The sequence below is a fragment of the Myiozetetes cayanensis genome, unplaced genomic scaffold (genome assembly GCF_022539395.1).
Source record: "Myiozetetes cayanensis isolate MyiCay16 unplaced genomic scaffold, myiCay2020 scf2-11, whole genome shotgun sequence".
NCBI classification, from domain to species: Eukaryota; Metazoa; Chordata; class Aves; order Passeriformes; family Tyrannidae; genus Myiozetetes; species Myiozetetes cayanensis.
Genome location: NW_026087411.1, coordinates 47,853,887 through 47,878,077, shown reverse-complemented (window position 1 = coordinate 47,878,077; position 24,191 = coordinate 47,853,887). Strand labels below are relative to the sequence as shown.

At 37.1% G+C, this 24,191-nt stretch overlaps 1 protein-coding gene across 11 annotated transcripts in view; it reads right to left on the bottom strand.

Annotated features, from left to right (window-relative positions):
- UTRN (utrophin) overlaps positions 1 to 24,191 on the bottom strand; it is a 389,435-nt gene that overhangs the window by 94,695 nt on the left and 270,549 nt on the right. For all 11 annotated transcript variants that reach the window (XM_050314411.1, XM_050314404.1, XM_050314409.1 and 8 more), the window contains one exon: positions 23,270 to 23,426. In XM_050314411.1, the coding sequence (XP_050170368.1) occupies positions 23,270 to 23,426 (157 nt within the window). The remainder of the gene's footprint in view (positions 1 to 23,269; positions 23,427 to 24,191) is intronic.

Sequence of the window (24,191 nt, the reverse complement as noted above, 5' to 3'; positions counted from 1 at the left end):
AGATGGACAAGGGTTCATAAACCTACACTCTTGAATGTCTTACACAACCTCACATGAAGTAACAACTGTGATTCGCATTACAGCATCCATTTTGCAGGTATGAGGGACATTTTTCAAGTTAGTCAACTATGGTAGAGTAAGCCAGGACCCTACTAAAACATTCCTCCTCTCAGGGAAGGGAACAAAGCTTTGGTTCCATGATTTACAACTGTCAGCTAATTATTTACTCTCCATTTTGATTTGTTCCTCTTTTAGTAACATTTAACTATGGAAATTATATACCATTTGTTCTATTATAACAAGATAATTGAACCCATTTGCCCTTTCTTCATTTGAGATGCTTATGATTTCTAATATAAAACCCAACTCTTCTCACAAGCTAAGATTTCTAAAGGAATTTGCCTAAACCAAGCATTAAAAGATTGCTGTTGGGAATGCTTTGTAGCTGAAATCTTTTCCACTCTTGAAAAATCAGGAAGCTACAAAACCTTTGCTATTCGTGATTTTTTACACTGTTTAGTGTATCCTATAAACACCTATTTCCTTCAGCTGCACCTAAAGTTATTTCTTTCTTTGGGCATAGTAAGCGGACTGCTAATTTACAGCCTCTTTTTCTCCTTTGAATTGTACAGACGTACAGAATAATTCAAGGAGCACATCAGCTTAATAGTTCCAACAGATGAAGGCAAAGCTAATTTCAAAGAAAACACATGGGATGTTTCTTAAAATCAGAACATATTTAAATCAAGTCTCATTATATACTCTTTCAAGGAAGTAAAGATGCACGTTATTGTTACTCATATCAGTTTAGCTCACTGTAGCTTTATGTGCCAATCAGCAGCTCCTGTAGCATTTAATTACTTATTCATCTTTATTCTGCACCCAGTGCTTGAAAAACTCCTTTTACTTTCATACACTAAAATGATTGAGAAAACTCAAAGAATGAAATGAGGAATTGTTTATAAAGATCACACAGACATAAAGGTTGTGACTGAGTCTCAGCCAGCTGTCTGCATCACTAAAGAATGAAGCAGAAACAAAATAAGCATAGCATGTTTAAAAGCAGTTCCTGCACATCAGACACTTTTTAGTATAACATGTACACATAAAACTTCAAAAGTGCTTTGGTCTCTGGACACATCTCTGCATAAAAAGCAGTTTTATAATGTATCTACCTCAGCTGATAGAGAAAAGATTCAAATAAAGGGTAACATTTCAATTCAGATGGTGCAGGTCACCATGCATTTACCTTTTACTATTCCATACTTAATCTATTTGGTAAGAGAAACAATGGAGAAAAATATACAACCATTAATATTTGGAGATATAAAGACACATGCAGCACATGGGACTTCAAAGGTGAGACCAAATTCTACATGTTCTGATAAATCAGAACATGTATAAAAACAATGACCAGAATAGGGAAAGAAAGGTAAATATGGGGGAGAAGAGGAAGCTGTTTGCCTCCATAATAAACACATATTATTTCAGATTTTTTTTTTAGTAGAAGAATCTACACAGCAATCTCAAAAAGGACCAAAGAGAAGTGAGTGTCAAAGGCTGCATTTTTCTAAATTGTCTCTCAGTTTACAATTTAACACTTGCTGTCTCTACTGCTGTAGTGGCAATACAGAATGTGCAAATAGGGTGGCAACTACATGGGTTCAAGTGAGTGTAGACCTGGAATTCAAATCTATGGTAAAGTCCTCTTTTTTGCCTGAAGGCGAAAGGAAACTAGACTGACAGGAATATAAAAGCACAGATGTGATCAAAAGAGAATTAGACTATGAATGCTGGTGATCTTTTACTAGAGGCAAATAAATGTTAGCCTACTTAGGACTTTTCATTTGATTTATCAAAATAGAGGCTTCAGGCCACAAATAGGTATACTTCTTCACTAAGACTTATTTGTCCCTTGATAATTTCCCTTCCCACTATGGTCTCTGGATGGGTGCATGTGCTCATGGCTATTTATCAAAAATATCACCCACCTCCATATATGCATTAATAGACATTCATCACATAAAATAAGTATCTATATCTCAGCAATGTGCTTTGCCAATGAGATAGAAGAAGGAAAGTATGCTATATCATCTACTCTTCAGACTTATAGACATGAAACATGAAGCTGTTGCTAACATTCTAAAAACCAATAAACTGACAATCTCAAACTGCATCTGTATATTTCTGTGACACACTTTAATTACGAAAGGGGAACTGACTTCCTTCTAAACTTGTTATAGTAGTTCAAAACCAATAAGGTTATTTTCTCCATTTCTGGCTAACAGCATTGTAAATCAGAAAAAGATGTTTTGAAGCTGATTTGGAAAATTCTCACTCACAATAGCCTCACAGAGACTTTGAAAGGCCTCCACTGTGCACTAGAAAAGAAGCCAATATTACAGTACAAGGGAAGAAGTAAGTTTAATTGTCACACACATCGTGTCAAAAAAGAAATTGAAAGGCTATTCTTGAATAAAGAGTACAGGGATACACTTTTTTCTTAAAAATTAAACTAATGGGGTTTTTTCACATAGTTAAAAATTTGCCAAGAAAGAACCTCTTTAGTGTTTTCCAAAGAAAGAACTGCTGCAAGTCATGAATTCCCTAGAGATGCTACAGGATCTAAATCCAACTAGGGATGAAGGAAGACACTGCTTAATTGAGCAAAGGTTACAAAAAGTGAGGCATAATGATGTTCATTAATATGTCTTCCAGCAGCAAAAATCTTACATAACTAGATTTCATATTTCCTAGGCCACTGAAATGAGACTTTATTTGTGTTTCTAGGTCAATGATAACCAAGATTTCATTGCCCTGAGAATTTTGGAAGCTCAACAGAGCATACTCTTAGGCACTGGAAAACATGGAATGCCTGAAGGCTTTTCCTTTTTTCTGTTTAAAATCTATTTATTTATTTATAATTTTTTAAAATATGATTTGGAACTATGTCGAGGGGAAAAAAACTTCACACCATATATCCTTCAGCTGATGCCAAAGGCATTACCTTCAAAAGGATTTTTTAAAAAGATATGATTATTTTCTTTACAGAAATGTAATATGAAGAGACAGACCTCAGTGTGTTAACACAAATTCCCTAATGAACAAACTACTGAAATCCACAGAAGCATAGCCTTTCTGGTCAGTGGAACCCTGTTGTGATGGGTTTTCTACACACTCAGTGCACATCCACTGTACTAGCTTTGTTGGGTCTTTTTCCCTTCTTCAAGAAAGTTAATTTTTTAGATTCAATCCTTACTTCATATTTCACTGTACCATGAGTACAGTGAAAGTCAAAAAGTGTCATATAAACAATATAGAAGAAAATCTGCTAGTATATGCTTATTTTGCTTATCCAGAAAATTTTTAACCTAAGTGAGCCTATTTTGGTTTAAATCCATTGTATTATGGCAGCTAAAAAAGAGTATGAGAATCATTAAATTTGATGGCTTGAATAAAAAAACTACACAAAAGCAGTAGATTAAAACAGGTTTGTTTTATGCACAGGAAAAAAGGTTATGTTTTAACAGAGCTTTTAGGAAAAAAGTATCTGTTTAACATACCTAATCAGGATTTAATATAGGAATTCATAGAGATTGTACCCCAGAGAATGCAAAAATGCCTGAATCAGAGTGTGGAGTCTATCAGAGGAAGAGAGAGGTAAACTGTTGCAGCTTTCCAATCTCCGGGTGATGGAAGAAAAAGTATTTACTTTTACACAACAGCAGTAATCACCCTGCTAGCAGTGGAACCAATTTTCAAATGCCAAACTGCCAGTAAAAACACATTCAGTTTTACTTCAAAAGGACTACAATGCACTTTTGGTGAAGGGAAATTAATCCTACCAAACTTGACTAAGGAAACATGACAGCTGTCTGATGTCAACAACCTTGGAAGACTTGACCTTTTTTGTTTGTTTGTTTGGGTTTTTGGGGTTTTTTTGTTTGGTTTGTTGTTGCTGGGTTTTTGGTTGGTTGGTTGGTTTTTTGTTTTGGGGTTTCGTTTTTGTTTTGTTTTGTTTTATAAAGTACTCTGAGGAAAGTCATGACTAGGTTTCCAGGGCCAAAAGCAAAATGAACATGCTATTTCTGCTTGGATTTTTCCTGAAGAAGCCTATTCCTATGAAGAGAGGCTGAGAGATTTGGGTTTGTTCAGCCTGGAGAAGAGAAGGCTCCAGGGAGACCTTACAGAAGCCTTTCAGTACCCAAAAGGGGCCTACAAGAAATCACCTCCTTTGGCCCACTGGTCCCACTTCTACACACTTTTGATAAAATGAAATGTCAGTGATCATTAAGACAATTCTCCATCCTCTAAAGTATATGGAATTAGAATAAACTCCACTATCTATGCAACTCTGGCAAAAACACATAACAGATTTTCATGAAGAACCCATTCAAATTCTTGAAGACCGTGTCTCTGAGGGTTCTGTAAACCAACAGTATCATCACAGGCATTCTCACACATCTCTGACCAACATATGGAGCAAAGAGAATTAACCTTCTCTCCTTGCTACACTTTTCTTTTGCCTGTCCCCACAAACCCTGCTACTGTCAGAAACAGGACAACTACTTATATCAAACTCAGGGACAAACTAGAACCTTTATTTCTAACATGTATGAGAACTGGTGACCAGACACCAGGGACTGACAGTAAGAAATCAGCAAAGATACAATGCCATTTTAAATTGTCTGCCAAAAAAAACCCTGAACAACCCCACAGGAAAAACATCACTCTACAGTGCCAAGTAAAGCATTGCAGTGAGTCTATTTTGAAGGCATTTGAAGGCATTATACCCTCTAGAAAGCAACCTTCAACACAAGGCAGTAGACCATCAAAAATAAGGTTCCTCCCATTTCAGATGAAACTGTTTTGTAGAGCTGTCTGCAGAACAGAAGTTACATTTCTTCCACAGTCTCCATCAAAGCTGTATCTCCTTTAAAGAAGCAAAGGAAATTTATGTCCTCAATGCTAACTCTAATTAGTTTCAAATTGTGTAACTGTGCACTGCATAGTGTATAACAGTATAGCTTTGGGTAAGTTTTACAACTCAGTTCCATAAAACTCCACAAATGAGGTTATGGTGGAAACACTGTCAGAGTGTCAAATCTGCATCTTTTCTTTATGGGTACCAGCTGGTATAACTTCTGGTTTTTATGACAGAAAATACAGAAAATGGAGGAGGGATAAAGACCAAAATAAAAGTATTCTTCTTATGCATCCTAAACATGCAACGCCTCCAGCTTGACACAAGACACAAAACATCTGCTTCGTATTAAATGGCTCATTATTTAATTGAGCAAGAGCCCTCAAATATCCTATTAGCATCTACCTATTTCCCTGCACACTCAACAGTAACCATCTACCTCTTCAACAGAAGAAGGACACATTCCTCTTTCTTTGCTTCTGGCAACAGACTGGCTTGGCTTTGCTTAGCCTGTATGATTACTGACAACTGATGAACTGTCAGCATTAACAGGTCATTAGATTCTTGCTTCAAACTAAGATGATACCACTATTAAGTTGGGTGCTGAATTGTTGTTAGGAGCAGTTAAACTCAGGTTAGCTTTTGCTTATTTTGTGTGATTCAAATTTCCTCCACATTTCTTAAAAAAAAAAAAAAAATCAATGGGACAAGTCAAATACATTTGGTACCATAAATAATACTATTTCACTATTAAATGGTATAAATAATATTAATGCAGAGGTCTTGAGAAAGATTTTTAGTAATTACAGTTCAAAGTCCAGACTCCCAAGAGCAACTTTACGGTATGCAGCATTATGAATATTCATTCAATATATAATGATAGGATGCACTTCGTGAGCATGCCCAGGTCTCATACAAGGGAGGTTTCCTGTACACCAGCTTCCTTAGCACAAGTGTACATCAGTATCCTTGCCAATGAATTGTGATCACCAAAATAAAAATGAGTTGTACTACATGACATCACCTATGAATTATAAATAATCAGAAAAGTGAGATCTCTGAAAGAAATCTCAGAGAAGCATCTCCTGTATGACAATTGCATAAGGGGAGGAATATTCCCCTGTCCAGGAGGAAAAAGATGCCAGAGCCCAGCTGAATGCTGAAGGAGCAAAACACAATAGACCAGTTGCAATTTGAGACTACCTCTAGTATTCCTGTTCTGGTTTTTGGGTTCAGTTGTGTATAACATGCATGCATACAGAGGACTGCTACTGGTAATCCTCTCAGAAGTAGAAATCCTGTCAAAGTTAACTACTTCTTTTCCTTAGGAGTCACTGCAGTCTCTCTTCAGAAGCAAATGGTCTAGACAGACAACTGAATAATCACTAAACAGACAACAAACTGTCCTCCTCACCTCGGTCTACTTCTGTCCCCCATTTTTGCTCTTCACTTTTCTGCTAAGTCTTCCCCTTTTTCAAAACTATTTAAACTGACAGTGTCTTTGTGAAAAGCTTTGTAAAGCTTAGTTGGTTACTGTGACAACAGATGATATTGATTTTCTGCTTTTGGTCACTTCTCCAAAATTTCCTGTCTCTGGATCATGTGCTAGTATAGGCAACATCTGCTCAGTAGAGCAAGATTACTGTAAAACCACTACTGCAAAAAAAAAGTAGTGTTTAAAATAGGAAATACTCTTCTCCAGGCAATTCTCCAGGGGTTTATGGGAGAGACATGAGAAAGGAACACCCTAAGGGCAATGTCTCATTCTAGCTGCCATCAGAAGTTACAGGACCAGGAAAAAAAAGAACTTAACACTTATGCCATGTCTTTACAAGGCAATCACATATAAGAAAAAAAAAAGGGGGGGTGTTAAAAAAGGCAGTCCCCAAGTGTAATATTTCACATCTTCTACGGCACAGCAGCAGTACAGCAGGTATCACAGCACAGTTGTGGTGGGCTTGGGTTTTGATGTTTTTGATGTGTTGGGTGTGCATGTTTGTTTAAAGTAGCAGAGACCTTTCCCTCATCATGAACCATACAGAACATAAACAACAAATAGACTTCTGCTGGAAGTTTTAACCCCTTGTCAAACAAGGAACATGTAAACTTGTCAGAAGGTGCAGCAGTCTGTGCTGCTTTATTTAGTTCCATTTGTGCCCCAGCAACTTGCCCAATACAACAGCCGTGCAAGGTCTTTGTATTTTCAAATAGGTGATCTAACAATATCTGTCAAAAACAACAGAAAATCCAGCTGAACCTCTAAATTTAATTAAAGAGATTAAAAATAAATAAAATAATGTGCTGCTTTCAGTCTTTCCTACTAATAAAAAACTAGGATTAAAACATCACTGGGCATTCATTTTACATAAGTTAATAAAAAATACCGAATAAGCCTGCTTGAAAATTGTCAGTGTTAGTCAAATACTGTTAGGTCACCCAGTTACAAAATCCTATCCAACTGAGTTTGTTATCTGATTTTAACAATCTGTTTGGGGTTTTTTTCCAATAGAAAAAAAAATTGAAATTCAAATAATCTAGGGAATGTTCTGCAAAATATCCACAGACAATAAGGACAAAACTATGCCTTATTTTCCCTCTATTGTAAGTTCTTATAATAGCTCTTCACATAAACCATGTTCCTTGATTAAAAATAATTCCATAAGAATGACTGATATTTGGAAAAAAAAAAAAGGTCCTACTGAAGGACCTTATTGCAAATGTTGTCATTAACCATTTTTTTAGATGACTACAAACTGGCTTTCTGCTTATGAGAAAAAAGTAATTTAATATAACAAACACTAACTTGGGGTCAATTAGTGAAAGATACTGGGACTTAAAAGAATACTTCCATGAAGTATAGCTATTAAATTTAACTCAGCTCCACAAATACTTTCCAATATAAGGGGGATGGACACATCAGATCACAAGACAGACAGACTTATTACTAATGCTCACTCCATTTCCTTTGTCTGATTTGTTCTCCACTATGAAAACCTTTTTTTTTTTAGGTCTTCAGGCAAAGAATTGGAATATTTCACATGCAGTAGACTAGCATCTTTTAAATGAGATTTCTTTTTCTTCAGAATAAGAATTTGAAACCACAAAGACTTTCTCATTAAAAAGCAAAAAAGAACCCAAAAGCATACAATCAAATTGATATTTTCAGTCCTCAATAGTTAGAAACAAGCTCTATGCCATGGAAAAGTTACCTAGTAAAGGTAATGAGAGAAGTAGACACAGTAAGTAAAATGCTGAAGGTATAAACAATAACACCGAGAATCAACCAGGCAATGTCTTAAAACCAAAAACTACAATTGGTTTTAGTGACTGGATGCCAAAGAATATTTCAACATATACATAACAATTTCCAAGAAATGGAAATTATCACCTTAAATCCATTTAAAAAAGAAATTGAAAACATGCAAGTGCATGCAAATGCAGCAAGACACCTATACACTGCTCCCTTTCCCCAGAAACACTTAATGACAAGTATACTCCAAAACCACAGATTTTAAAAACAGTAAAGGAATTTCACTTAGTTAATTTATACTGTATTTACTAATACAGTGCTCTAGCTTCAGTGTTTCTAACTTAGAAAAGAAGTCATTGCTTTCTTAGAAATCTCTTCACATTCAAGTATAATCAAAATGCAGTAAGCATATTTATTCATAATACAGAGATTTTTAGATCATACCCATCCATCTTGGTATTTAAACTTTTTTTCCAGAACACCATTAAACAATGTGATTCACATCTGACCTGTGTCTGTTCTTTAGTTTTCTCTCCAGCAAGAAAAGTATCTTTGCTTTACACACCATGGGGTTTTGTTTGTTTGTTTTATGTACCGTGCTGCGTTTAACACTAGCCACTCCTTCATGGATTTAGTGTTAAGAAAGATAGCTTCCTCCTCTTCCAGTATTGCTGCACCACGTCACCTTGAAAAGCTTAAGTAGGAAGACACAGGTGAAAAAAACGTTTGAGTAACTGCAGCCAAACAATCGTGCCTACTAGACTAAGAATCTCGTAGCAGCCAGAAGTGTCAGAAGGCATTATCTGCAGGACCATACAAAAGAATACAAGATCATCAGAAATGATGACCCCAAATGAGGCTGACCTATCAAAAATGAGTAATTTCAACCAAGCATGACTGCTATGCAGCTTCAGACTCAGCATGCTTCTCTCTGCCCATACACATCACCTCCTCTCTGCTCAGCTCTGTCCAATCCACGTGAGACACCTTCAAGCATCACAAAAACAGCATGACAGAGAAAAATGCTGATTGCTTGCACATCACTGGTGTTAGAGAAGCTGCTACGCAGTCAGTGCCCATACATGCAGAAGGAACTGATCTGTGCAGAATGCCAACACAAAACTAAGTGCAAAATGTCAGATATATAGGATTCAGGGAATCTTTCATCAGGCTCCTTTCTCCAAGAAAGGTTCATAGCATCACAGCACATCACTGGGATCTAGCAGTGATCACAGAAGGAAAGCTGTAGCAAAGTTTAAGACTTCTTTTAAATAAAAGTAGTGTGGCTTGGATATTTATTATTGAAAATAATAGTTCATCATTTAGCTCAATTTCTCAGTTTAGCCCTTTGACATGGAAGTTTGGATATAAATTAGGTAAGTACAACTCTAAAAGCACCTTTTTGGGTAGTTTATATTTACGTATATCCAGCATTAATCATCTTGTCACTATGAATGAAATGGTTTCCTTTAAAATACACATAATATTAAGGATGCACACTGAGTTAACCAGAAAGTGAAGGGCTCACGACTTTTGCTGCAGTGTTTTGCTGCAGTAACAATGGCAGCCTGATCACATGCTTGTGTACTTTTCTTCCCTCAATATCCTTCATACTTTGAATGACTCATGTCAGTCAAATGTAACAAAAAGGAAGATTTGCTCTGTATTTCCTTTACTTCTTCATTCTCCAGAGAACAAGCCAAACACATCCATAAGATGGAATGTGTGAAAATCATTGTAGCTTTTCAATTTTGTAGGCTCATCTATTTACTGCCTAACTCATAAACATTAAAGATGGGTTTATTCTATAACGTTCCTTTCCAAGTTCAGGAAATATAACAAGAATGTTATTCTACATTTATGAATGTGGTAGTAAAATGAGAAATGATGAAGGCCAATACCATAAAGGAAGTTATGGAGTTAGGGAAGGAAAAATATCCCAGTACTTGTTTGAACCTGAGCTCAAGTACTTTCAAGTGCCTCACTCCCAACTTTCTACACCTGGGACTGCATATAACTCACACATAGGAGCACTGAAATTCAAATTCCCTGTGGGAGTCCTCCTCCTTCTCATATGCAAAAATGCAAGGGGAAAACGTCCAAGTTTGTGTATGCTGCAAGAACACTATAAGTGCTGTCAGATAGATCTCTACATAGGCTAATTTCTCTTACTGAAAAACTCACTTGTTACTAGCATAGGTATCTGTGATGCCCTGCTGGAAAGACATGATCATCTGTTACGTATGCAAGGAAAAATGGAAATAGTTTGATTTTCAGGAACTCACGGAGAATGGAGAACTAATAAAGACAGAGTTATCAAACACTCTACCGCATAGGAAAATACAGGAAGATGCTGTTCGCTCTCCAGTCTGGACTCAGGACCTTTCAACTTTTCAAAACCTCAGCAGTATGGAGCTTAACAGATTTGTCTTAACACTAGAAGTCTGTCAGATTTTCAGTTTCCTACACCTCCTACATTTTCCCTGGGGAAGAAGCCTGCTGCATAGCATAGAGTTGGTGTGACGACAGCATGGCTGCTCTGTGACTCTGGGAACAGCCACAGAAGCAGAACATGAAGACACTGATCATGCTTCACATTAACTACTGTGTTGGGATTCTGTACACCTTCTAGAATACCCCAAAGGCCTCATGTGCCAAATCCAACATTTCCGTCTTTCAACTTGATCCACAAGAGCAGTGCCAGGAACAGAAGCTGTTTGTGGATGCAGGCAAGTCCCTCACACACAGAGGAGGGCAAGCAGATGATGATGCCTGTTGGCCAAAGCGGAAGAAAAGTCTTCACATATTTGTCTAGGGGAGAAGCTACATTTGAAGTTTCTTAACAGACAGCTGTCAGACCGCTGAGAAACACTAGAAAATCAACCATGGGAAAATGTGCCAAAATACACAAAGAAACTGATTATGTATTTTCACATGTAGAATTCTGTTAGAATAAAAATTATGCTTTTTAATCAAACGAACCTGGGCCTAAATACCAGTTTAAGCTCATTTATCACGTATATTATAAGCATATTCATTATTCCAAGAGCAGAGGGGTATAGAGATAAAGCCCCCTATGGACAACCATTCTTAGTTTTTGGTTTTCTCCCTCTTCCCTCACTTTTTATTGATTCCAGATTTTGTTAGAGTTTGCAAACAGTCTTATGTTTACAAACAACAAATGCAGAGTTTCAGAACATTCAGTTTGTGCCACTCAAGTAAGACTCTGGGGAAGAAAATAAAACTAAGTGCTGCATGTTTCTGCAATTTCCCCTCTAGCTACCTATACAGCACTCAGAGTAGCCTCCTTCAGCTTTCTTCTTCTTCCAACAACCCTGAATGAGCATCACCAGACTTTGCAATGAGAAAGAAAAAAAAGAAAACTGAAATAGTATTTTCTGTCAACTTCACATGAGTAGATTAGCTCTAGGCACTTTTGACAAGTATCCAAACAGTGCTTCTATCAGCTGCATTTGTTGTTTCAACCTTGAAATCATTAGCAGTTTTGGAGCTCAATTATCTGTCAAAAGCATAACAGACTTAAATTTTAAATTTTTGAAGAAGAATTCTTCAATCCTTATGATGAATATACATCTCCCTTCTCTGTGTATTTAATCAGCAAAATATGTAGATTTCTACATATGTTAAAAATGCTGCTAAACATGAAACCACAGATCTATGCAAGAAAGACAAGCACTGCCTGTTTTAATGACTCAAGCCTAGAAAGCTTTTAAATTTTCACAATCTTCACTAAGCACCTAGCTCTAGAAAAAGCCTAATAAACGCAGAAACTCCTGCTTCTCAAATACAATATTTAGGTTACAATTATTCAGTAATAACTTTCACTCCCAGTTTAGAGGATTCTGAGTCACTACTGAAGCACGGAGGAGGGCAGAGGTGGGGCAGCAGAGGGGGAGGTCAATCGGAGTCTACTCTTTAGCCAAAGCCTGGAGCCTTGTTTCTATTATCAGGGACTGAGGTTCCCAAAAGCATCCCTACCCAGCGTGATGGCAGACCCTAACCACAGTGCTGATGTCAGAACAAAGTATTGTTCAGTGTCTCTCTGCTTCAAAATTCGAGATAGAAAATCACATACACAGGGCAAAATTGTCAGACATCATCAATAATTGTCTAAAAATTACGCCCTCCCCCTCCCTTGCATTTATTCGATGATTAAAATATTTTTACAGTTTTCCCTCTTCTTTCAGGGCATCAAAATGTTATAGTTTTAGCATTTTGTTCAGTTGGAGAGCTACTTCCCTGGCTTGAATCGGATCCCTTCAGGGTAGTGAGTGCTTACACAAACTTACTTCTAGCCTATCTCCTCTGAGGCAGATTCATCACTCAAAAAGATGGAACCACAAACGGAAAATTTTTACAAATCACTGTTACTTGAAAAAATAAATAGAAAAAATTAACACTGTCCTATCAGGTTGATTCCAAGGTGAATGAACACAGACTCTATAAAATATAGAGCAAGGGGAAGAAAAATTTTAGATGACCTGAACTAATATTTAACTGAAAAGGTGATGTATTTGTTCCAGCAATTTCTTTTAAACTATCTAATTTACTATTGCCTCTTCTGATACTGCTAATACTAAATTCTCACTGACCTGTTTCACTGACTTAATGAAAAATACACTAATAAAAGCAATAATTGGATTCAATTATAGAAGTCTCCATTGGTACTGAAAATTTTAATTTACACCCAAGTAAATCACACAGTTACAACACTATGCATTTTTAATGATTGTTTATAAAATGATAAGCACAGTCCTTTCATTAATCAAAATATTTTACTTTATATTTTAAAAATTCTTCAACCATAGAAGTTGCAAACCAGCTGCTTCAAGGGACAGGAATTCTTCTGTGGGTTTTTTTTTAATCTTTTCCATTATCTATATTAGGACATCTAGACTAAAAGTTATTTAGCAATGCAGACAGAATGTATAATTCACTTCAAAGAAAACCCAAAACTAAAGCTATCAAAACATTTATTTAATGATTTATGGCTTTAGTTTACTCTCTCTAAAGCTTATCAATATTGTCCACAAATACAAAATTGCTGACATCAATATTATGAAACTGATTGGGAAATATCATTGGCATATTGCGTTATACCATCAAACATGGGCATAAATATTTTTTCTCTCCATTTACTCATTCATTAAACAAGAAACATCTAAAACATTATAATTGTACCATAACATACATAAATTAGTATTAATAGCAGCTATTAAGTTCTTTGAGAAGAGGTTTGAAATGTTCTCTCTCACAATAGCCTATGCCTGTACATTTAAGTATCAGCCCACACTGGCCAGAAGTTCAGCAGAACTACCTATGCAGCTTCCCACATGCCCCAAAATCTGTCCTATGGAGAAATTGGGGTACAAGGATAACAAACAGCAGCCATGTAACATTAGTATAATCACGTGTCAGTAATACTATGTGGAGCCCCTGGTGGTCCAGTGGTAAAGGCGCCGCGCTATCACCGCGGAGACCCGGGTTCGATTCCTGGTCAGGGCCACTCCCGGGCAGGTGGGGCTCGTTAGCCCTTAAAGGCAACCCACCTACGTCCTAAGGACCTCGCTGCCACCGTCCAAGCTCGCTTGGCCCCGGCAGATGAACCTTAGGATTAAAGGGTGGGCTCAGTTCCGCGCACACTGTGTCTCACCTAAAAAATCCAATGCGCAGGCTGGAAGGTGTAAAGACCTTCCCCGGATCTTCGCTCGCGAAGACTGGCCATTATATTATAATACTATGTCAACTCTGACCATCAAAAACTGGTGTTAAGGCTTATCTTCATTCACTGCAAAACCAGAAGAGGTTGCTCACGTCATAGAAGTTACTGCGCACATATTCCCTTATTTGGCAGAGTGGGTTACAAAGTTTCACATCCAGTTAATTTAAAGTGGTTGCAATCACTTTAGAAAACGGTAGCTTCACTACTAGCCCTGACATGATGTTACATTATCATTAAGCAAGAAGATAGAAAGGACCCTCGAGAAAACTTTGATTTTGTACAGGATGCTTTCAAAGTGTCCTCACACATTACAGGGTACTTAATTATAAGATGACCAACCAAGCATGTAAAATAGCTTCTTAGTAATAAATGGGTGATTGTGAGAACAACATTGCACTCCTTCCAGAACAAGGTGCATAAAGAACCACTTAAAAACCAAGACACAAACCTAAAAAAACCAAACACCTATAAGCAACAACCACCTCACCACTCAGATACTTTCTATCTAAATTACACCAGGGTCAATAGAATTCAGTAAATTATTGATTAAAACAAAGTAATCTCAGTAACTCTGGGTAATGACTGCAGACATTGCAGACCTATCAGGCACAGCACTATACAGAGGAATTGTATTTGTACCTTACTATTGAAGCTCATGGTAACCCAAGTTCTTATAATGTGGACAATCATTGATGATACTTCAATTGACACAAGGAGTCATGTTACTGACCTCACAAGATGAGTATTCAGGTTCCAAATCTGATGAAAGAAAAAAACCTAATCTTTTCCCCACAACAATTAACCAGTCTGGATAAATCTGTAAGTGGTATGTAAGGACCTCCAGCAGCTGAAAGTGTAGGAGCAGGAATCCTAGACCCAATATAACACCCTTCTGCAAAGCAAGACTGAATTCACATTGCAGGAAATGCATGTTAGCAGAAACATAACCTCCAGCAATTTTCCTAAAAGAAGAAAGCTCCAAATCTTTAAGCAACATTTTTGCTTTAGACACGCTTTGGCATATTAAGTTGAAACACCAGACATTCAGAAAAGAAAGCTGTTTCTAGCAACATTCCTAGCAGTTTTCCAGCCCCTCAGACCAACCATCCTGCAGGAGAGAAATTCACTGAAAACCAGGCTGGAAGACAGAAATGTATGGTAACTGTTTAGGAAAACTAATAGCTAAGCAACTAATAGCAAGATTACTTTGTCCATTAAACCAATACCTATCCTTGCATTCCAAAAATGCAACGAAACAAAAAACGGTAAAACTAACAAGACAGTATAAGAAAAATCAGAATCCCATCCCCTTCCCTATTTTGTACATATATTTTGAAGGCTAGCCTTTAATCTCTAGAATCTGCATGAAAACAGGAGTGGGCGGCTTCCATGGAAACACAATTTTTCCAATTTATGATTTTCTGATTTTTCTAGGGTGGATTACTGACTGTAATAAAAGGGGATTGAGGTTCCAATAGTTCAGGAGTTAACTGGAATAAATATTTTTCTTCCCTAAAAAGTCTGCCTGCACCAGCAAGAAACCAGGATCTAGATTAAAATGTTCTTAACAGAAAATGAAACAGATTCTTCACCAGTCCCTATCTGCAAATGCAGACAGTTTCAGAAGGATTTTAACGTGGCAACAACCTCTCTGTTTGTGTATACTTAAGAATACAGAGTGCATCATAAACTAATGTTCTTTTTCAGTTTCTCCAAAACAGTGATGCACGTGGGAGTCTGCCCATTGAGAGCACACGAAGAAAGACAATAAAATTCTACAGCACTTGCACAAAATGCATATGGAAAATGTCAGTTGTATAAGGAGGTTCTTAAGATTTTCAGCAATCCCTGCAACCTCCATACTACATCTTGAATGACAAATGAACAGTTTTGCTAAATAGAGCATGTTTCCTCTTAGTGGTCGTATTTATCAAAACAGATTACAGAAAAATCAAGGAGAGATGAGAAGATTCTGTGACTATACAGAAAGAATCTCAAACTGGTGTCAGAATATGAAAGGTATGAGCAGGACAAATAGTTTTCAGCTCTACCTAATACACGCTATGAAAGTTCCTGAAAAAAATACAGCAATGGACACTGTATTGTTGCAGCTATCTAGTTGTACTCTCCAGGTGGAAAAACAGACTCACTGTTGCTGTGCCAGTGTTTTTTTCCTGCCTTTCTACCTTTGGAAAAACAGACCTCAGCAAAAAAAATATTGGCATTCAAAGAAACGCCCTGTCTCATTTACTTGTACCAGTCCATTTTTGTGATCCTGTGTGAGAGCTCATCTGTGGATGTATTGCCCTTAGGTCTCAAGTGGTACCCAGCATTTTTGATACAACTGAAACACCAACTGATCTTTAAAAAAGAAAAGCACAGACAAACTGAAATCCCTGAACACTTCTCTGAGTAGTTAGAAAAAGCTTAGAACAAAAGTCCTGGGTGTTTCATAGACAGGTATGTAGCTGAAATGATTTGCTTAATGTGCAGCTGTGAACAAAACAGAAAGCCAAGAAAGCCAAATAATACTAAGCATCATCAGAAAGGACAAAACAAAAAGACAAATGTTTTACTACAGTATAAAACACTGATGCAACTTCATCCTAATTATCACACGCGACAGCAGTCACTTCACCTCCAGAAGAATATAGTAGAGTCAGAAGAGCACAGCAAGATGAACAACACAGGTAGCTAAGGGAAAACAGCAGCTGTCTTATGGGTAGAGATTAAAAATGGAAAGCTAATACACTTGTGCTCCATCACCTTCACTGGCTGTGCTTGTGGTCCACCCTTGAAGGTCGGGCCACAGACAGTAATCATCTTGCACCTCAAGACACAGGACTGAAAACATATGTCTGCTACATTTCCAGTGCATCAAGATATTACAGGGTTTCATTAGTAGTAGATGGGCCATTGCTAATAATGATGGAAGAAGAGTGGTCTTTTGGGATGTGAAACAAGAAGATACCAGAGAAAGAGGCACTGGGTTCATCACAGCCTTTTAAGGACAAAAAGAAAGGCTGATTGATGTGTTGTTTCTGCAGCATAAGTCTAATTTCGGTCACATACATTTTCATACGCAGCAATGTCAGAATGTCCTCCTAGGTATTTGAGGATATCTAAAAATCTTTGGTAAGAATAGACTTTATTCAGTGGTTTGCAAAAGATCCAGTGAGGTCCTAAAAATTTATATAGGAGCCTTTGATTAAAATAAATAAGACACTGGTTCCTCAGAAAAGAGCTACATGAGCTGTATACATCAAAATGATAGTATTAAAAAGGAAACTCCACAGAAATATTTTATTTATTATACTGAAAAAGTGTTTCTGAATTGTTTTTTTCCCACAATAAGACAACCTGCTTTACTGTGCAGTAGTGACAGAATAATTTGTTTTTTCATTACCCAGGTTATTTATTATTTTAAGTACTGATCTGTTGCAATTTTCCTGACTTATCACAAGACAACCGCACTTCTGGGAACAAGACGAAATGCAGGCAGAAGAAACATTTTTTTGGTCAAAGTTAAAAATACACTGCGCTGGCATCCTAATTTAACACTTCATTCTTTGCAGCATGCTTTTGTTTACACATCATTCTTTTGGAGAAAAAGCCCAGGAGAGCAGTGACACACACCTGAATCATTCATGTAACACACAAATCAGTTTGAGTAAATCCTTAGCGAGCAATGGATCTAAGTCAGACAGTCCACCTGAGAAATCTCATTTAACTTCAGGCATTAACTACACTCTTCCTTTCCTGTAACAAAATATCCCCACCCACAATTTCCACCTCTTCCTCCTAAACACACCTCAAAGAAAGAAGTCTCAGTTAAAGCTTAATGAGTTGTCCTTGTACAGTACAAGTTTTTGGTACAGTACAATCCTTTTTTTAACAATAATTAACCTTCAGGACTCTCGAATATGCAAAGCACTTAAAACTTTAAGAGTCCTTAGAAAACTCTTATCCATTGCAAGTTTACCTAAGGAGCTCTCAAAACCTTCAGTAATGCTGATTGACTATTGGGAAGGCTATTCCCCCTTTTGATAGTGCATGCAGATTCTAAAACCACATCCTTACTTCAAAGAGCCACTTTACAGCAGCATAGTACATATTGCTCAAGCTCCTGTTTCAATCACACCCTTGTCAGTCAGACCAGTTGCAGTTCTTCCTTTAAGCAAGAGGATGTATTGATCTCCCACTTCCAACTATAGACAGATTAATTCTGCTTTCTCACCTCCTCACAGCTCACATCTCAGTCAAAATTAATATTTCAGCAATGTGGCTGACCACCTCTAAGCTGCACACATTTCATGCATGCTTCATGTCTTATGTGATGACTAACAAATTAATAAAACCCTTTCTAGACTATAATTTAAGAGCATAGACAGGAGCAACACCAATACCATAATGTTTATCTTTTCATTCTTAGATTTAACCGTTCCTAACATGGAAGCAGATTTTGATACAGAAAATATCCAAGAAAAACAAATCTAGAATAACTAAGTAGGAATTAATTCAAGAATAAACCCATTGCCCAGAAATCAGACAGGAAATCCGAACGAGTCCAGAAAAGTTAAGGTTAGAAAAATAGTTTTTTCCTCACAGACTTTTCCTGCTGGTAAAGAGAACAATGGAATTATAGGCACTCTGAAGATATAACAACAAGTAGAAAGCAGTTTCCAGTTGGCTATGCTAACACTTTTGATAAAGTAACAACAGTTAAGTAAAACAGAAAAAAATACCTGAAACTTCCATCATTTGATTAATTTAACAAACCAAGTGTGAAACATAGGCAGTAACCCCCAAAAGTTTGAAGAATATCTGAAATATTAATGACATATCCATAGACATAAAATTACCAATCAAACATTCACAGGTCCTTGGCCAAATCATTCTGAGCTCAAAGGAAGCTAAGTTAAGCATCTATTTGATCCAAGATGCATGCATTATTTAGCGTTAGCTAGACATTTGTTCATTTATGCAGACACATGCCAACTGGATTTATGTGGGAGGGTACCCATTTCTGCTTAATTTGAAATGTCCTAGTTCTCTCTCTGAAAGCTAAACCACAGTGATTTATATCATTTAGGTAGGTTTTGTATTTTAGCAAATGCATACTTCCAAAAAGCTACAGTCAGGAACTCTTCCAGTGGAAAAGTGAGATATAATGCTCTCAGTACATCTCCAATGAACAAGTTGTTGGCATTTGTGTTGCCTCCTCTTCTACACGGGTGGGACTCTAGGTATTTCCACATGCACAAAACCAGCCCACTGATTTTTCACTGTATTTTTGTGGCTTTTCTGGCATACTAAAATAAACACATAAAGGGGGTCCTTTCTGGGGGTTAAGGAGAGTGGGCATGGGGTGGTGTTTTTGTTTTATTGGTTTGGGTGATTTGGTGTTTGGGTTTTTTTCCCCTAGTCTATGCAGCTGATCAAACTTTGCATCACACACTTTAAAGTCCTAAATAAATATTTATAAGGAAGACTGATAAAGAACAGAATGAAAATGAAACGAGCTGCAACGGACTAGAAAGAGTGAGAAACTGAAATCATGGGGAAAAAACTGGCAATAAACTCTGAAAAGGTAGCTGCCTTCAGTTTCTTCTCCCTATAAACCATTCCCTGTTGTCCTAGACTTATGAATGTAGACTCAGCTATAGGTACACTCCATATGAACAACTTTTCAACTCTGGTACTTTTAAACTTCCTCTCAGCGTCCCAAAGCATTTCATAATTTTCCAGTATTCTCAGGACTGCTCTACAGCCCACTCTCAAAGAAATTTTGATAATAATTTAAATAGGAATTCACATACCCTTATTTAAACTTCCTCTTGCCCTGCCCCACAGAGCAACACTCAACACCCAGACTGGATGTTGCTATTGCTTGACTGCACTTAGCATTTAGTATGTGATAAGACTATGAACTACTATAGATGATGTAAGTTTGGCTGAACAACACAGAAAACAGTCCAAAATTTAAAAATATTTGCTACATCCTGAAAGATTTCTGTTAATCCAGGAAATACAGGCTAAATCAGTAGCTTTTATTTAGCTTATTAACATTGCTGTTGGTAATGTTTGCTTTCACAGCATAAGAGGAGTGATATTTTAAACAAAAACAAGATTAAACATCAAATGGCAAACTATTTATTTCCTCCTGTCCAAACACACCTCAGTAGCACACAAACAATGTGAGCTAAACCAAACTGTCACAAATACTGCACTTATTTATCTAGCACTGCTGAAGCCAAGTGCTGAGTGGGGGAGAGTAACAGAGGGCAGGACCAATAGAATTAGTGCCATTAACCTGAAGCAAACAAGTCATCTTATGAACTTGAGGGGAAAAAGAGGAGATTAATAAGAACAACAATAACTGAGTAACCAGAGGTAAGAAGTAATGCTAATACAAGAAGGATTAAGAACCCAGAAAAATAAAGGGAAGGAGATGAGACTTGAGGGGCACATGAGGACATGAACATGGGGGCACATCTTACAGTGCTCAGCCACTGTTTCACCACTTAAATTTCAAAGTACCAGCAAGGACAAGATAAGGTAAGCAAGTTGGAAATAAGAGAAAATGGGTCACAGAGTGGTGGAGATAAAATGACATACTGAACTGTTCAATTTGCCAAAGGACAACTTCAAAGCACCATTCAGATGTGAAACTAAATGAAAGAGGAGATCAGAGGCACCCAGACCTGGGAGAACCTTTCCAAGGCCCACTTCTGCTGTAGAAGCTCAAGATAGGATCATAAAAAAGAATTGATTAAAAGTAATCTTACAAAATAAAAATGAAATGTTTAGGAGGTTTAACGCTTGAAGAAGCATGGGTAAAGAAACATCAAAAAAAGTACCAGGAGAGCCACTGCTCAGAAGTAGAATAAATGGTATATCCTTTGGAGAGAGAGAAGTCAAGTCATGTCTCTACAAAATTCATCTCATACGCATTTGAGCTGCACCTCAAATCTCCACCGAAAAATCCCAGTTTAACACAGGCTACATATGGAGAACCTTAAAGGCAAAGCAAGTGACACTGGTCAGCGATATCCACCACAAGGCACAGAGTAACTGACAGCATGGAATCACAAAGTATTTTATGAATAATCCACTGAAAGGGCAGTTTTGGCATAACATTTTGAAAATAAAAACCACACAAATAAACTCATTGTGTTCCTCAACCAAGAACATCTCTATTCAACATCCTAATCGTGTCAGCCAATTACTTAACCATGCTGAGGAAGCAGAAGAAGGACTTCTAATGGCGTTTGGGGGGGTTTTTTTGATGGGTTTTGTTGGTTTGGGGGTTTTTTAACCCTGCAGTTTTTACTTCTGACCTGAAAAAAACAACTTTTCAGCTTAATGAAGTTTATTAGCAAATTGCAGCTTCAGCAAGGAATGAATCTGCTAAGAAACAGCAGTGAAGCATTGCCATGGAGAATCAAACCAACAGAGAGACGAGGTTCAGCTCCCCTCCTCTGGCAATAACTAATAAGCAACACAAACAGAATGTCAAATACCATGTGCTAATAATTCACGTTTGGCATAGCACAGCATCATTACATTACACACAGGAATCTTTTGGTTCCTCCTACCAAAATAACCGCTAGGAAATAGTCATCCAGTCATAATCTAAGAAATATCTGCAATTGCATACTGTGCTCTTGCTTGCATAGGTGTATTAAAAACATAAAGTGATATGCAGGGTTGCTTTAACTTCGTGCTTTTGCAAACCACTAATACAGTCTGTATTATATACTTGACTCAGACAACTATTTCCAGTACTCACCATGACATTGCTAGAATATTGCCTTTTTGAAAAATGAAAGAATAACCTCCAAAAGCTCCCGAATGCACTCACTAGAGTCTTAACCTCAACATATAAAAAAAAAATCAGTTATTCTTTAAATATAAGGGCAAGGATTAAACAACCCAGAGGTGCTCTCTCCTTCATACTGCTACAGTTCACTAGTGATCCAAATGAGCCATTCAGCACCATTACTACTGAATTTTTCAATTTCAGAATGACATATAAACCCCCAGTTTTATAAATCAATTTGAGATCTTCAGATGAGAAGCACTACCAGTATTATTTGCTATTATCATGCACATACTGTAATCTAGCATGAGACATAAACAAGCCTTTAGAAAATGATCTGTAGAGATCTATAACCTTCCACTGACCTCCTTCAAAATGTATGTGGATTTGTTCCAGCCTTTTATTGCACTCTGGCACTAATAATCTCCCATTTGATCATTAGTAAGCATTCACAGCAGATATGCCTACAGAGCATGATGCTTTAAGTGGATAAGAACAAGAAGAGATTAACTCTCAAGAAACAAAGATCCTGAGTTTATGCTAATAATTTTACTTTAAAAGATTAATTTAAGGAGAAACATATGCAGATCTCCTTAAGCTCTTCTATTTTGGAACTAAGTCACAAAAGGCTGCTCATTTCAGACTACATTTTCTGTAGTACCCCACAGTACTCCAAGTATTTCTGTAGTTTTTCCAAATTCAATTTTTGCCCTCACTAAACACCAAAGCAGAAAAGATATAAGTGTAGTGTTGGCAGAGAGCAATACAGTTGTCATGCAATTAGCTACATAAAGTTGCATTTGTTCTCCTTCCCTATTTACACCATACAGATGAACAAATATGATAAGATGGAACCAGTTTTACTAGAATGAATTTTTCCAATGGCAAAAACATCCTAACTTAATTACTGATCAGAGCTGGCAAGACAGACTCTACAGTCTACATGAATGAAGAAATGTTGTAGATGCAACAGAGTTTTTTACTGTCAAAGAGAATGTAGAAATTAATGCCCTATTATGCAAAAAACCAGGACAGGAGTACCAAAATCAGAAAGCTAGAACAACGTGTTACAGTTACAACAGTACAAGACAGGGATAAGTTTTAGTTCTCAAAAACAGTTTTGAGTCACCTTCGCAGTATAAATCTGCATGGGTAGGGTGATGATATTACTGGTCAGTTTAGTAACATGGAGAAAGGCACTTGACATAAATTTACTGAACTTACATTCAACATTCCTTTCACAATTCTTGTTCAGTTCTTACTTTTTTATGCCCTCCTTAATTTTAGAGTAAAATAGCAGTTCTACCTGGCTGGGTTCCAAAAAAACAGGAAACTGAATATGTGTCTCAGAAATCCTTTAGATGAAATTTTATAGAGAATGTCCCAGTTGTGCTTTACTGGGTAAGGGTGGAAGCAAAAGAGGTGGAGAAATTAGTCACTAGGAAGTAATCATCATTTCTCCTGTTCAAAAATTTGCTTCATTTGATAATTCACAGTAGCATATTTGTCTATAAAACTTAAGCAACTTACTTTGCAGTGGTCATACTGCTGCTGTAAGGTTGGAACATCCCCTCCAACAGGCATTTGCTTTTTCAGTTCTTCATCTTTTGCATTGAGCCATTTGATTAACTCTTCCAGGGATGTCAGCAATCTGTTCCATTTCTCTGCACTGGCCTCCAAGTGAGCCCTGTGAAACAACATAAAAGCACCTTTAAAGCCCTGAATAGCAAAACCCATGGAACGAACAAAATCACTCCATCAGTAAGATAAGAATATTTCAAGTGCAAAGCAACTTTGTGTTAAAAAATCCTGTACTTCAAATACTTCACACAGCAAACCAAACTAAGCAGAGGAGAAATAGGGGAAAACAGACAAATGTACCTGATGCTTTATCCCATCTAAAACCATGAACACTTCATGTCTAAGCAACATAAAGCAATGCTGTGTTTTGTTGTGACTTCACCACTGTTGCACATGAATCACAAGCGTAATTTTCTGAGCTAAAGCACTGCAGAACTGAACTCTTTCATGCGATGACTTTGACTCTCAAGACGCAAAAAGCAGCAAGCTCTCTCAGCAGTGATCAACAGTAAATTGCTTGTGTTGCTGAACATATCAATAAGTAATACAGGTAATTTAATACATTCTCTTTAGTCAGTGGTGAGTTACTAAAGGATTAACACAGTGAATCTGTTGTTCCTTAGTTTACTTGACAAAAAAAAAGCCAAATTTCACCATATTTTTCTATACTTTTCAAAATACCTTGACTTGATGCCCTCTCCCTCAAATGTCCAAAAGATGCATAGAAACCTTCAACAGGGACCAACTACTCCTCTTTTACTGCATTCATTCTATGTTATGGAATCATTCAAGACCAGCATGTGCTTAGTTTCTACCAGTAAACAAAAATTTTTTTTCTCCACACAAGCGATGGAATAGAGCTGAATGCATT